General features: G+C 44.8%; 1 protein-coding gene across 6 annotated transcripts in view; it reads left to right on the forward strand.

Moving 5' to 3' along the window:
- The window catches only part of GLI3 (GLI family zinc finger 3), a 280,783-nt gene that overhangs the window by 186,092 nt on the left and 80,732 nt on the right, over positions 1-13,959 (forward strand). For all 6 annotated transcript variants that reach the window (XM_045052197.1, XM_045052198.1, XM_011280298.4 and 3 more), the window contains 2 exons: positions 2,166-2,312; positions 7,211-7,412. In XM_045052197.1, the coding sequence (XP_044908132.1) occupies positions 2,166-2,312; positions 7,211-7,412 (349 nt within the window). The remainder of the gene's footprint in view (positions 1-2,165; positions 2,313-7,210; positions 7,413-13,959) is intronic.

Here is a 13,959-nt window from a genome sequence, read left to right on the forward strand (position 1 = left end):
CTCACAGGAACGCCACGCAGGCCATCTCACCGAGTAGTGGTGTGAACCTGCACCGCCCACGTCCTCCCTGCAGACCCCTCCCGGGGCGGCTGTGCATGGTAGGAAGTGGGGGGGGGGGCGAGGGCGGGGCACGGATTGCAGGAGGTTTCTCAGTGAGTATCTCTCCAGTCACAGTCCAGGAGCAGCTGTGGTCCATCAATGGCTGTCGGCTCGTTTCTTTCCTTTGGATTCAGTGCAGTGGGTAGAGTTGTAAGGTACCTAAGGAATAAGTTGTGCCATTTGGACAAGATTCACATTAAAAAAAAAAATTAATTTCAGAGAATCAGACCCAAGTTAAGTTCTCCTGTTTTGGATTTGGTTTCACAGTGGGGAAAAAATGGAGAGCCATTTCCATGAGTACTTGGGAGTTCATGGGAATGACAGTGCAGGAGAAGAGAGGGAGAGATGTGTGAGGGCAACCAGCTCACAACAGACTTGGAATTATGCCTGCCTTGCAGAAATTTCATTGGGCCAGTGGAAAGTGGCACCTCTAGTTAAAGCGCCTTCTCATCTGTTTTCCATAATATTTGATGATGAGTATGAATAAAACATTCTTTAGCTTTTTTTTAATGTTTACTTTTGAGAGAGAGAGAGAGACAGAGAGACAGAGCATGAGTAGGGGAGGGGCAGAGAGGGAGACCACAGAATCTGAAGCAGACTCCAGGCTCCGAGCCGTCAGCACAGAGCCCTACGCGGGGCCTGAACCCACACACAAACCTGAGACCTGAGCCGAAGTCGGTCTCTCAACCGACTGAACCACCCAGATGCTCCCGAATAAAGCTTTCTTTGATTGGTCGTTCTTCCTCCCTCTTCCTGCCTCTTAAGAGGCTAACTAATACTCCATCACATAAAGTCAAGTCACAGATGTTTCTCACGTGTAGTCTGAGATGTTTGTATATATCTACATATATTTTTATCACGAAAAAAGTATGTGCACGCAGATGGAAAACATACACAGACCTATTGCTAGAATCCCCATGCTTCTACCTAGTAATTGTAAAACAAACTTTTCCTGATGGAATGCTATGTGCTAAGTAAACACTTCCCAAGGGCTGTTGCAATCATTGTTGCCAACAGCCCCTTGCAGCAGCGGTAAGAGGAGGAGTCGGGATTTGCATCCAGCTCTTGGAAAATCTGGAGACCACCCTCGGAACTGCTACAGTGTCTTGCCGCTTTTGCACATAAATTGGCAGTGGAAACACATGATTATCCCACTCTTACTGAGCTCTTGCCAGTAAATTGCCCCAGATTGATAGGTATATTTCCTTTTTGATTTTGTAATGAAAAAAAGGAAAAAAAAAGAGCTCTAAAATTATGGAACACAAAATTGCAGCTTATCAGCCCATCATGTGTTATTAAAGCTGTGCTGTCTTTTCCACTTATAAGCCCTGGGCCCTCCAGGTAGCGAGAGCTGACTCGGTCACCCCTGCCAGAAGCTTCGGGAAGTATTTTGAGTGTGTCTGGAAAGATATCACAATGGTCTGAGTTGTCTACCACTGTAAGAAATGTGAACCTACGGTGATTTCATATAAGAAACAATTTAACTTGGGGACGGGGGGAACGTGGGGAGGAGAATAGATATACATTCTAATCATTTGGAATTCTTGGTTATTTCTTTAAACCAGCCTTACAAATTTTTAGGATGTATTTTATTTTTTCTATTTTTCAGTTTTATTTTCATTTTTTTCTATCCTTTTTAAAAAAAATTTATTTAAATCCAAGTTCGTTAACATATAGCGTAATAATGGTTTCAGGAGTAGAATTTAGTGATTCATCACTTACATAGAACACCCAGTGCTCCTCCCAACAAGCGCCCCCCCTTAATGCCCATCACCCATTTAGCCCATCCCCCCACCCAACGCCCTACCAGCAACCCTCAGTTTGTTCTCTGTATTTGAGTCTCTTATGGTTTGCCTCCCTCCCGGTTTCTGTCTTATTTTTCAAATAGAAGCTCTCTAGAGCAGACTTCAGTGAAAACACAGTTTGAGCTCCGGCTGTTTTGTTAGAATAAGCCATAAAAGGGAGTACTGACGTGGATGGCTCAGCAGACGGACGTTGCCTCCAGAAGCGTTTCTTGTTGACCTTCTTCCAGCTAGTCACCACGCTTTCCTTGTCTCCTCTCCTAGCCCCCCACGCCGGGGTCAGCCCAGCAGAATACTATCACCAGATGGCTCTGCTAGCTGGCCAGCGCAGCCCCTATGCAGACATCATTCCCTCTGCGGCCACTGCCGGCGCTGGGGCCATCCACATGGAATATCTTCACGCCATGGACAGTAAGTGATGGGGCTGTTTTCTGTAGTCCTGGTGGTGGCAGATGCTAACGCGTGAATTACAGAGGAAGATGCAAAGACGAGGTGATTGTCTAACTTCTGAAACCAGAGAAGGGGAAAGAACATTTGGTGCACTCCTTTCTTTGGTTTGCTAAGAAGCTTCCACAGATCTGGCCATCCCGAGACTCCTTGCAGAGCTCAGGGATACCGATGAGCTGGAACATGCTGGCGATTGTAATTTGGCAGCTGTTCAAAAACCTCTCCTGCTCTGATGGTCGTGATAACAAAATCAGGGAACATGTTTGATTCCATGGATGTGCTTCACCCAGTTCACTCCTTGGTTTTCTGGATTTTATGCTTTGGGAGTTGATTTTGTTTTTAAATCTGTACTTGGTTTTTAAATTTTTCCATGGATTTATTTTGCCTCATGTTTTCTTTACATGAAAAATTATATTTCATCAAGACCTTTTATCTAGGAAAAATAAAAAGCATTTCCAAACCAGAGCTATTTTTAGGACATAACAGTAGAAGATAAGGGCGTCATTTGATGCTTTTTTTTTAAATTTTTTTTAATGTTTATTTTTGAGAGAGAGAAAGAGACAGAGCATGAGTGGGAAGGGGGCGGAGAGAGAGGGAGAGAAAGAATCAAAAGCAGGCTCTAGGCTCTGTACTGTCAGCACAGAGCCCGACGTGGGGCTTGAGCTCACGAACCACGAGATCATGACCTGAGCTGAAGTCGGACACCTAACCACTGAGCCACTCAGGTGCCCCAGTGCTTTTTATATCCCTTATTTTTGGATCCCTCAAGGCTTCTGATGATTCCTTTGAGTCACTTATCTAGCCATGTAGACAAATGAGCCTATAAATACCATGGTCCAGAACACCCAAGAGTTCTTATTTATTCAGATTCCTTAAGTTCCATTTGCCAGGTGCCAGAAAGAGGACGTGAAGCATCATCGGGGGTGTCAGCGAAAGCCACGACCCTTATGAATATGACAACTGTATGGCTTTGAGTTGGGCATTTGCTCTGGGTTTTGTTCGTTTTTCCCGGTAGCAGTGCTTTCTCATCTACAGTCTCTCTGGACTCTTATGTGACAAAGGTATACATTGGTCCGCTCACTAGCAGTGGTGAGTAATTCAGCCTTCGGGTTTGGAGTAAAGAGAGGGTGATTGGCTTACACAGAGTAAGATCTACGGCCTTAGTCTCCTGACGGCCATGAAATAACGCAGTGTGTCACATAGGATCTTAACTTGCGATGGTTTCCATTGGGGAGTTCGTTACCACACACAACGTAGAAGAAACGTGTTACATCTTCTGCAGGGGTTTCGTTGTTTGGCTTTGTAGAGTCAACAGCTTATATTTCAGATTTATCATAATCACATTTCAATTAGGGATTGTTGAAAAAAACAAGTTCAGCGTTATTATGCAAATTAGTTATTTAAAAATCTGCAAATAAAGAATTAAAATAGGGGAGAATCCTTGGAAGGTCAGCCCATATTACCTTCTATATTTGATGAGAATGTGTTTAGTCAGGCAATGGCGGTTTTTATCTAAATAAAGGATGAAGCTACCCTTTTACTTTGTAAAAACTAATTAAAGGAATTTTAATTTGCCTGAGTATATGGTAAATTGATTGTCATTAAGTAGGAATTTAGATGTCCTATCATTCATCACATAAAAAGAAACCTCCTTTTTCTTTGTCAGAATTTTTTATTAGAGCAGAGAAACAAAACAATTAACAGAAAGCCAGATCAGAGATATCTGTGTTGGAATGCTAAGAATTCTCGGGCTTATATTTCAGAAGGAATCCATATAATCAGTGAAGAACTGGGCCACATCTCTTTCTCTTTCAGCTTTTTTTTTTTTCAAGTTTATTTATTTATTTTGAGAGAGAGAGATAGGGTGGGGCAGAGAGAGGGAGAGAGAATCCCAAGCAGGTTCTTCGTGGAGCCCAATGCGGGGCTTGAACTCTTGAATTCTGAGATCGTGACCTGAGCCAAAAATCAAGAGTTGGACACTTAACTAAGCCACCCAGGTGCCCCTCTTTCAGCTGTTTTTAAAATGTTCACCTTGTGTTTTAGCTGTTCCCCTTGACAGAGGATTCCAAATCACTGTTCCAAAATGCTGACTTTCTCTGTTTGCTTGATTATTAGGGGGTTAGGTAGAGTATATTCAAGGGTTAGAAAGTGCTCAAAATATTATCTTCCTGCTTAGAAAATGGAAATGACATTTAGCTAAACACAACATAAGAAGAGTACCCAGCATTTCAGTCGTAGGAGACTTTTCCAGTGGAGAAGCAAAACGATTGTAAATTAAATGCCTAAGTGGGATGTGTACCTGCAGAGGCAGAGCCTGGCCGGGATCTAGCCAGTCACTGTGATCCACCGTTAACCAGATCTTCAGGACTCTTCAGGTGGCAGAAACCACAAGAAACTGGTTTTAATGAGCACTTGACTTTTTCATGTGCCAGCAATGGGCATATCTGGGTTTCAGCCACTTACAGGGTAGAGTACCCTACGTTGCATGTTTGAAGAAGCCAGTCTGTTTTATGGCCCTAATTCCTAATTTTTTGGGATTAATGACCTTAAAAGATAGAGCAAGTAATCCCTATAAAGGACATTCTAGAGTTGAGGGCTCCTGAAAACTGTATTATTGGTATTGGTGGAAACTGACATATATAAGAGCCCATCTTGGAGGGAAAAACAGATGGGCTGGACTAGCTAGGCCATGGACAATGTGAAGGTTTCCATGGCAGGGATGAAGGAAGGCCTCTGGGCTCTCTCTTTGGATGATATAAGGGGGTATGAGGCCTTTGTCGCTTTATAGCATCAGATAGCCACCTCATCTAGTGATTTAAAAAATTAGAGGTGTTCCAGGGATGATCTCTGTCTAGAATGTCCTGTCACTCTTAACTCTGCCAGTGGCAACTGAGACCCATTGAGAAGGGTTATTGCTGAGGATTATATGGAGGTGGACAGTAAGTCTGGTGTGTCCTCGGAGTCATTTGGAAGTGGAAAGTGTTTCTTCATCGAAAACTAGGATGAAATTAGCCTCTCCTGGTGAGTAAATGTGAAACATTTATGTGTAAGGCAGATGCCATAGTAAAAGTAAGATGCTGATTTAAACACTAAAAGCTGTGTACATAGTTGGGAAGGCTGTATTTCTACTAGCGTGGCCTAAATCAGGCTGGTAATGAAATTAATCTAAATGAAGAACCCAAATTTGAATCTCTGAAAGAAAAATTTGAATGGGTACCATACTTGTCTTTCACACTGGTTCTCCAGGTTTATACATGGATGATGCTAACTTAACCTCCTAAGCTCCGGTTTGCCATTTATTTTTTCTAACTATAAAGTATATCTCTTTACTCTATAGCATTATCTATAGAATCTTTCATATTCTTCTGTTTCATTTCATTAAATATCTTGAAGCACGTTGGATTGTTACCTTGTGTCAATGTCCATGATGAAGAAAATATTCCCATTGAATTTTCCAGAGACCCAAGTGCCTTGACTTTTTTCTATCAAGAAGGCTTACCTTCTACTTCAGGGTTTCGGCTGTTACTAAATTGCCGTGCCTACATATGCAGGTATACCCATACTCTGAAATAGAAACCCTCCATTGTTACTCAGAGCTAATCATGTTTGATGTGCCTCTTATGGAGTGGGATGATGTTCTCATTCTTTCATTAAACTTTAGTTTGATGACTCTGTAATGTAAATGTGACCTTAGAAAAAGCAGGAGTGTGGGCCTCTGGGACACATTGATACTAGTTCCTGAAATTCAGACCTCTAGTATCTACCAAATTGAAGGCATTCAGTTTTTAACTCTTTAGATAAAAAGCATTGTATTAAGTTGGCACTCATTTAAGTAGGAGTTACTGACCTTCAGATTAGAGCTTCATCGGGGGAATCTTAATAAAAACTGAGATTCCTATTAATAAGTGCTTTATTCCCTATTAGTTCTGACTGGAGAAGCAAGGTCCAGAGAATTAAACTAGATTCATCAGCTCTCATTATAATGTTTGCATGGTTTCCCCTCCCCCCTAAAAAATCTGTTTTTTCTAGATTTGGAAAATCTGCAAACAAACCGCATCCTGAGATTTGTAATGTTTATTGGGACTCATGCCTTTAGTGTAGGGGACTGAGGCAGGGTTCCTCGGTGTAGGCACTAGTGGGGAGAGATGATTTCTCGTCGTGGGGGGCTGCCCTGTGTATCTCAGGCTGTTCAGCAGCATTCTTGGCCTCTACTCACTAGATACGAGTAGCACCCCATGAATTGTGATAACCAAAATGTCTCCAGATGTTGTCACATGTCCCCTGGGGGCATAGTTGCCCCCAATTGAGAGCCATTAATTTAGGATAATGTATTTATCAGTAGTTTTAGTAAAGCTCTAAGTATACATGGATCAGATAACTATAGAAATCATGGGGAAATGAGAGCCTAACTAAGCTGAATTTTTAATCTGAGGATGCTTTAATTCATTTTCTCCTTCGGCTCATTGCCTTAAAATGGTGTGTGTTGGGATGGGGGGGGGGTGTGTTGTGTGACTGTGGGAACCACTGTCTTCGTCGCTTGTGGTGAATTAATGATGGGAATATCTAAGCAGCCGTCAGATTCATAAATCACTAGAAATGAGAGGGATAACACATAAAAGTCTTTCCCTTTTGTTTAGCAATTTATCATTTTGCCTGCACATTAATAAACAGAGCTCCCCTGAGGTAAGCCCTGGAAGATAAATATTTCTCCCTAATTTCCTCAATTGTAGCCAGTAGATCACAAGTGGGTGGAGAGGTCCTTGTCACCGCAAGTTGCCGGCTTCTTCCACCCAGGCGAGTAGCGATAAATAGGTACTGAGTACAACCGCAGGTAATCGGGCTCCGTTTTGTTTATATAACAGGCACCAGATTCCCCAGCCCCAGGCTGTCAGCCAGGCCGAGCCGAAAACGTACACTGTCCATATCACCGCTGTCCGATCACAGCTTTGACCTTCAGACTATGATAAGGACATCTCCCAACTCCTTGGTCACGATTCTCAATAATTCCCGCAGCAGCTCTTCAGCAAGTGGTTCCTATGGTCACTTGTCTGCAAGTGCAATCAGGTATGTATTTCCCCCGAATCCAGTATGTGTTTCTTTGATAAAGGGTCAGCGCTTGGCGGGCCCTGCATTTGCAAGACCCACTGCCTCTGAGGACGAACACAATCACGTGACGCTGGGCCTGACCCGGGATGCCGGTCAGGTATCACTACAGTGGATTTTAGAGCCAGTTACTGGGCCAGTAATATTGTTTCGCAGACGTTAGTTAATAGCCTGTACGGAGATACGGACTTACTCACTTATGATGGAATCCACTGTCTAGAGGCAGTGCTTATGGCCAGTCTTTCATCCAAGCCCCTCTTACTAATTCGAGTTCTCTAGAGAGAAAACCAGCTTCATACCTGGTTGTGTGTAACACATGGAGGAACAGGAGCGGAAATCCAAAGGCCAGGCGTGGTTGTAATTCATGGCTGTTCACTACGCAGAAAAGGTCTACAAAGGAAAGGTGTCAGCAGGGTTTTTAATCTAATGGAAAATAAATGTGATGACATTGGAAGACCTACCTGTCCGCGGCGATGGGGCAAATGAGGACTTCCCCGTTTTCCTGTTAAGTATTTTTAGCTTAATTTGAAAGATCTCTTCTTGTCATCCTCCTTTGGAGTACACCGGGAACATTTTGACACTTCCTTTGGTGCTACATTGTGTCTGTACTTGTACATGAAGGGACAAACACAGGCTTCTGTAAACATGCTTACTATAAAATACTTCTCACTGCTAATGATCAAACTTGGGCCGATGTCAATAAGTAGGGAATAAAAGTAAGCCGGGCGATGAATTGTAGGTATCTTTACACTTGGTTTGAACTCTGTGCATTACCAAAGAGTTATTTCAGGCCTAGAATTAGATCATGTTCTGGTTAATTCATTATGCCACCGTGATTATCAGCTTTCGTGATCCTTTCCCCTCAGTTTTTTCCCCATAGTTGAAGAATTCAATGACTAGCAATCTTTTTGAACGGGAGTTTTGCAAACCACGAATGATTCCTTGCTTTGAAAAGTACATATCAAAAAGGCTGTTTCCACTTGCTTTGAGTAAGTGAGGATTTGTTTATAGATGTGTTTCTACAAATGGACAGTAGCTTTAGTTCTTAATTGACGGGTGTTTCGTGCTAGATATACATACTAGGGAAGCCCCAACAGTCTGGAAAAAAAAGGGTTAGCAGTTAGTAACATATCATATTAGCAAATGATGAATACCACTCTTTTTTCAACAATGTTCTCAATTACAGCTTTAATTCTTTGCTTGTTCAATATCAGTAATGCTCCTTGGCACACAAGTTAGTGTTTAAATATTGTAAATCCCCATGTTGACATGATGTCATTTTCTTCTGCTTTTCTTTGTTCTTTTAATATGCTCATTGAAGTGTGGAAACATGGAGGAAAAAGCAAGTAACTCTGCTTGTATGATAGCAGTCAGTGCTCAGAGAGAGGTCCTGGGGTGTCTTCAGGATTAGCCACAACAGTCACAGATGTAGGTTTAGAGTTGGGCGCGTCTGTAGTCAGAGTTCAGGTTTGCCCCCGGCTCTGCAACTTTCCTTGCCTGTCAGCTCTTTGAAGTTCAGTGTTCACATGTGTAAGCTACAGACAAGACACCGCTGTGTAGGAAAGGACACATTTTACGGACGCTGGCATGCATCTGCAGTGCCAGGATGAAGACCTTTAGCCACTGGCAAAGTCTCAGGACGACTGATCCTGGATGGTCCGTCCAGGAGAAGAGCTATCACGGTCTGGCCGTGCGACCCCCATGACCCTCCCAGTCGGGCTCTGAGGAAGGGTGCCCATTTCAGAACCGTAGCCTGGCTGTTTCTGCACTCCTGGCAAATACTCACAGCGTCTTCGACTGCCAGTGGCTGTATGTCAGTTTGCTGAAATTATGTAACCGTTATGTGGCTTGACTAGAGGTCATATCATCAAAGTATGAGAAATATGGCATGCGAGGATATTCCCAAATGATACTCACCCAGAATCACTTATACGCATTTATTTTTCTTGCTTCTTTTTAATTTTTCCTCCTCCTGGCTCTCTGCCCAGCTAGTTTGACTTTTTCCAGCATCTAAGAGCCTCAGATTTGAATACGGTCCATTGACAGTCACAACGTTATCTTTCTTTATTCTCACCCCTGCCCCCATCTTCTCTGTCTTCTTGATCTGCTCACCTCTGCCCAGGTAATCTAGTACCAAATCCTGACTTGGCTTGATCATTTTCCCCTGCCTCCAAAGAGCTGCCACACAGACCCTGTCATTCTCATTAGAGCTGGAAGAGGAAGTTCACAGTTGGCCCAGCCACCGTGCGCTCAGGTTCGTCCTCACCTTTGGATCCTTTCCATTCTGTCTTCTCTCTGGCAGCCTGACCTCTCATTCTTCAGTAGACAGCCAGTGTGTGTTAGGATCAGACGTAGCTTTTAATGCATGGAAGGCAATGCAGGTAACCCAGGACGTGATCGGCGTGCCATATAATACAGTAATTAGAACCATTATCATCAGCATTGTTTGTCCGTCCTGTAGCGGGAGTGATGTTAGTGCTTTGCTTGCCCTGTTCTCAGTTCGAACATGTGCACTAAAAACTCACTTGGGAAATAATCAGTACATAGTAGGACCAGTGGATGGCAGGGAAAGAGAAGAAGCATGAGCACAGAAAGCTAGAAAGGGTAGCTAACTTTGTCCAGAGGGCAAGACACAGGAGCAAGTGTGGACTTAGGATGCGTGTAATCTCTGCCGTGCTTGGTGTGAGGCACTCTCATTGTTTTCATGTCACGGTGATTTTGGAAAGCATACTCTTCCCCTTGTTTCACGCATCAACGTGGTGGGCCTTTGCAAGAGAAAGTCGGAGAAGGTCACATGCCAATTCTCCAATTCCCTGCCTTTTTTTTTTTGTTTGTTTACTTATTTTTGAGAGACCGAGAGAGACAGAGACAGAGTGTGAGCAGGAGAGGGGCAGAGAGAGAGGGAGACACAGAATCCAAAGCAGGCTCCAGGCTCTGAGCTGTCAGCACAGAGCCCGACGCGGGGCTCGAACTCATGAACCTTGAGATTGACCTAAGCTGAAGTCGGACGCTTAACCCACTGAGCTACCCAGGTGCCCCATCCAATTCCCTGTTTTTTAACTGACCCCAAACGCATTTGCCTTTTTCATTGTTTTCGTTACCTAACCTGCTTCTGACATCAGCAGTGCACAGAATAATGTTGTTGGTTAAGTTGTAAAGAGGACGTTCAGTTTTCTAACAAACGCCGTAGCGATCTTCTTCACCTAGCGGTCCAGTCCAGGTGCTATTCTCCAAGAGGCTGCTAACAGGCTTGCCACTATTTGAAACGCCATGTTTGCTGGCTCATCCAGAACTTTGCTGTCTGCATCCCCTCTGCTAGAATGCACGTGCCAGAGGGCTGTGTTTTCACGGCTGCACACTGCCCCCCACAACGTCTGTGCCTTGTCACCTTGACCCCACTCAGTGGATATTTTTTGAGTGAATAAGTGAAGGAGCTCTTTAGTGAGTAATTAGAATTCTCATCACCACCTTTATTAAAGGAACTTCCTACGTGGTAGATGAATAATTCTGACTTTCAGAATATTCCAGTCTTTATGAATAGTGTATGTCCATAGGTTGATAGCTATGGAGAGATAGAGGGATGGATACAAAATAAAGGGACAAAAAAAGCAAATGTCTCTCTTTGTGTATGGTTCTTACTTAATATTTCAGAGTGCTATAAAAATACCATGGAAAGCATGTATTGGGGTGCCTGGGTGGCTCAGTTGGTTAAGCGTCCGACTCTTGACTTTGGCTCAGGTCACCATCTCACAGTTCATGGGATGGAGCCCCGCATTGAGCTCTGCACTGACAGGGGAGAGCCTGCTTAGGATTCTCTGTTTCCCTCTGTCTCTGCCCCTTCCTGACTCATGCTTGCTCATTCTCTCTCTCTGTCTCTCTCTCTCAAAATAAATAAACATTTGGAAAAAGAAAAGCAGCAAGTATTTATTCACAAAAGCCCCTTGGCATGTTTAAACACGATATTTGATTTTAATGTCTCACTTTTCAAACGTCTTGTCCCAATGTCCACCATAAGCCTTTTTCTTATATATATCATGACTAAAATGACCATTCAGAAAAACCCCATGCACTTAGAAAGGTTGTGAAATATTCGACTGTCTCAAGAAGTTTTACCTTGTCTGTCTCCCTGAAGACTCCCGTCTAGGCCTAGATGATTCCCATTTATCAAAGACAACCAGCAACCTCCGCTCTATGTGGTTAAGGCGGATGTTATAAATACCCACTTAAGGGCAGTACCGTAGCAGTACCCCTGCTTCTGCTGCTGCCTTCCCCTCAAGATTGAACTGCTGTCGGAAGAGAGGGCTTTCCAGTGACCCTCCTCTCCCCGTTGTCTTCTGGTGAACATAAACAGAATGATGAGGAACCCACTCATTTCCAATCCACCTGTTCCAGTGTTCCAGCTTTGACTTTAATGGCCAACACAAAGATGGGTGTGTGTCCTTCGTGGTTTGGGGTCTGGCGTGGCCAGGACCGACGTCTCCCCGGAAGCGGGAGTCAGGTGCCCATCACCGCAGCGCCACCAGTGGGAACAGGCTGTCCGCTGCCAGCACCGCGGGCTCCAGCTGGGGACGGGACAGCCTGTGTGTCCCTGTCCAGCGGCAGCTGCCGGAGGAAGCGTGCGTCTGGCCGGTCCGCTGTCGCTTCCCGAGGCCGGACAGGAACAAGCTCGGCCTCCGCAGCGGCTCGGCTCCGAACTTATGTGTGCTGGTCACAAGTTGGGAGGGGCGACATTGAGGGATAGGTGAACACCGTGCCAATGACCCCAGGGTCCTGAAACACTGATTGCATCTTCTGAAAGTGGCGACAAACTCCTGCCCCCAGTGGCAGCGAAAGCGATGAATACTAACGGAGAAAGATCGTTCTTATTTACTGCCATAGGTGGCCATTGGCTTTATATAGCCCTTCAGTTAATCAGTTAGTCATTCGCTCCGCAGAGATTTAGCTCCATATTCAGCTCTGTGCTGGTCACTGTGCTGGGCATGGGGGCTACCAAAATGGGTGAGAGGCATGACCCCTGCCCTCACAGAACTCATGAAGGGGACAAGCCTCCAATCAGGTACGAAAGAATGAGTGGGGCAGATGAGACCCTGGGACGGGAAGAGCTTGGCTATTGAGGACCGTCAGCAGCCCAGGGCGCCAGATGGCAGTGAACAGGGAGGGTGTCCCAAAGCCTGAGGTTGGAGGCAGGCAGGGGCCAGATTGTGCACAGCCCGGGCCACTGATCCAGGAACAGCAGGAAGCCTTCAGAGCTCCCAAGGAGGCTGCATTGTGTCAGGGTCCAGGGAGCTGAGGCTCAGAGAGGCTAGTGGGTTAGATCAGAGGCGCTCAGCTACTTACGGGGCAGAGCCTAGTGTATCCCAACCCTGAACTTCTTTCTGTCAGCGAGGCCTTCCTTCACTTAGAAATCTCCAGTGGGAGGCACGGTTAAAAGGCCTGGGAGGAAGCGCTCTTCATAACAGGGGACCAGTATCAATACCTGAGGATGTTTTTGAAAAACTGATGTTTTTTTCTACCCACGTCTGCATGGCCGAGCAGTTACATGGAGAATGTGTCACTGGTATTCATGTTCCTGGAGGTCCTGTCTGTTGTTTGTTTAATGGAAAGTGGCTTTTTAGAGCTTTTTAAAACACTTCTGTCGTATAAAGCCGAATGGATTTTTGCCCAAGGCAGTATTCACAGAGCACGTATGCGTCAGTGCAAATGTGGGGGTGATATTTACTTGCTTTGTGAGTGTGCGGGTCTTACTCGTGTGCTCCTTACTTCCGAGGATGCTGGGTTTTCCAGTAAACTTGTCCTGGGAGCTTTTATGGATGGAAGTGGAAGCTTTATTTTTCTGTTTTCAAATAAAAGCACGTGCAGGCATGTGTGTCCTGGGGCCTGTACATACACAAGTTCTAATAGGTGTCAGCCTATTCTCAGCAAAACTGCAAAGAATTGTTCTTGCTTTGAATGGCAGCTGTGGTGCAGGAAATTCCACAGCTGTAACCAGAATGTGGACAACCCCGTTAGCGCAATAGCCACAGAGTGGCCACAAAGTCCGTTTTGATTAGAATGCCTCCTCCCCCATCCCCCGCCCCCACTTTTCTTTCTTCTCTCTTTTTGAAGCCAGTGTGTCCAACTGTGGGGTCCTTTTGTTACCAGGCATTGACTGTTGCCTAACTTGACCTCTGATACCAGTTTCATGAGCCAAAGAGCTTGGAGAAATCGGCTCCGGAAAGGCAAATGTCCCCATTGGATTCTTTACACAGAAATTACAGTATGAAGTTTCTTTTTGTTTGTTTGTTTTAAGTTTATTTCTTTATTCTGAGAGTGAGTTGGGGAGGGGCAGGGAGAGAGAATCCCAAGCAGGCTCTCTGCACTGCCAGCACGGAGCCTGATGCAGGGCTTGAACTCATGAGCCATGAGATCATGACCTGAGCTGAAACCTAAGAGTCTGACGCTTAACCGACTGAGCCACCCAGGCGCCTCAACAGCATGAAGTTTCTTGATCCCAGTGCCACAGCCTAAA

Source organism: Felis catus, chromosome A2, assembly GCF_018350175.1.
Source record: "Felis catus isolate Fca126 chromosome A2, F.catus_Fca126_mat1.0, whole genome shotgun sequence".
NCBI classification, from domain to species: domain Eukaryota; kingdom Metazoa; phylum Chordata; class Mammalia; order Carnivora; family Felidae; genus Felis; species Felis catus.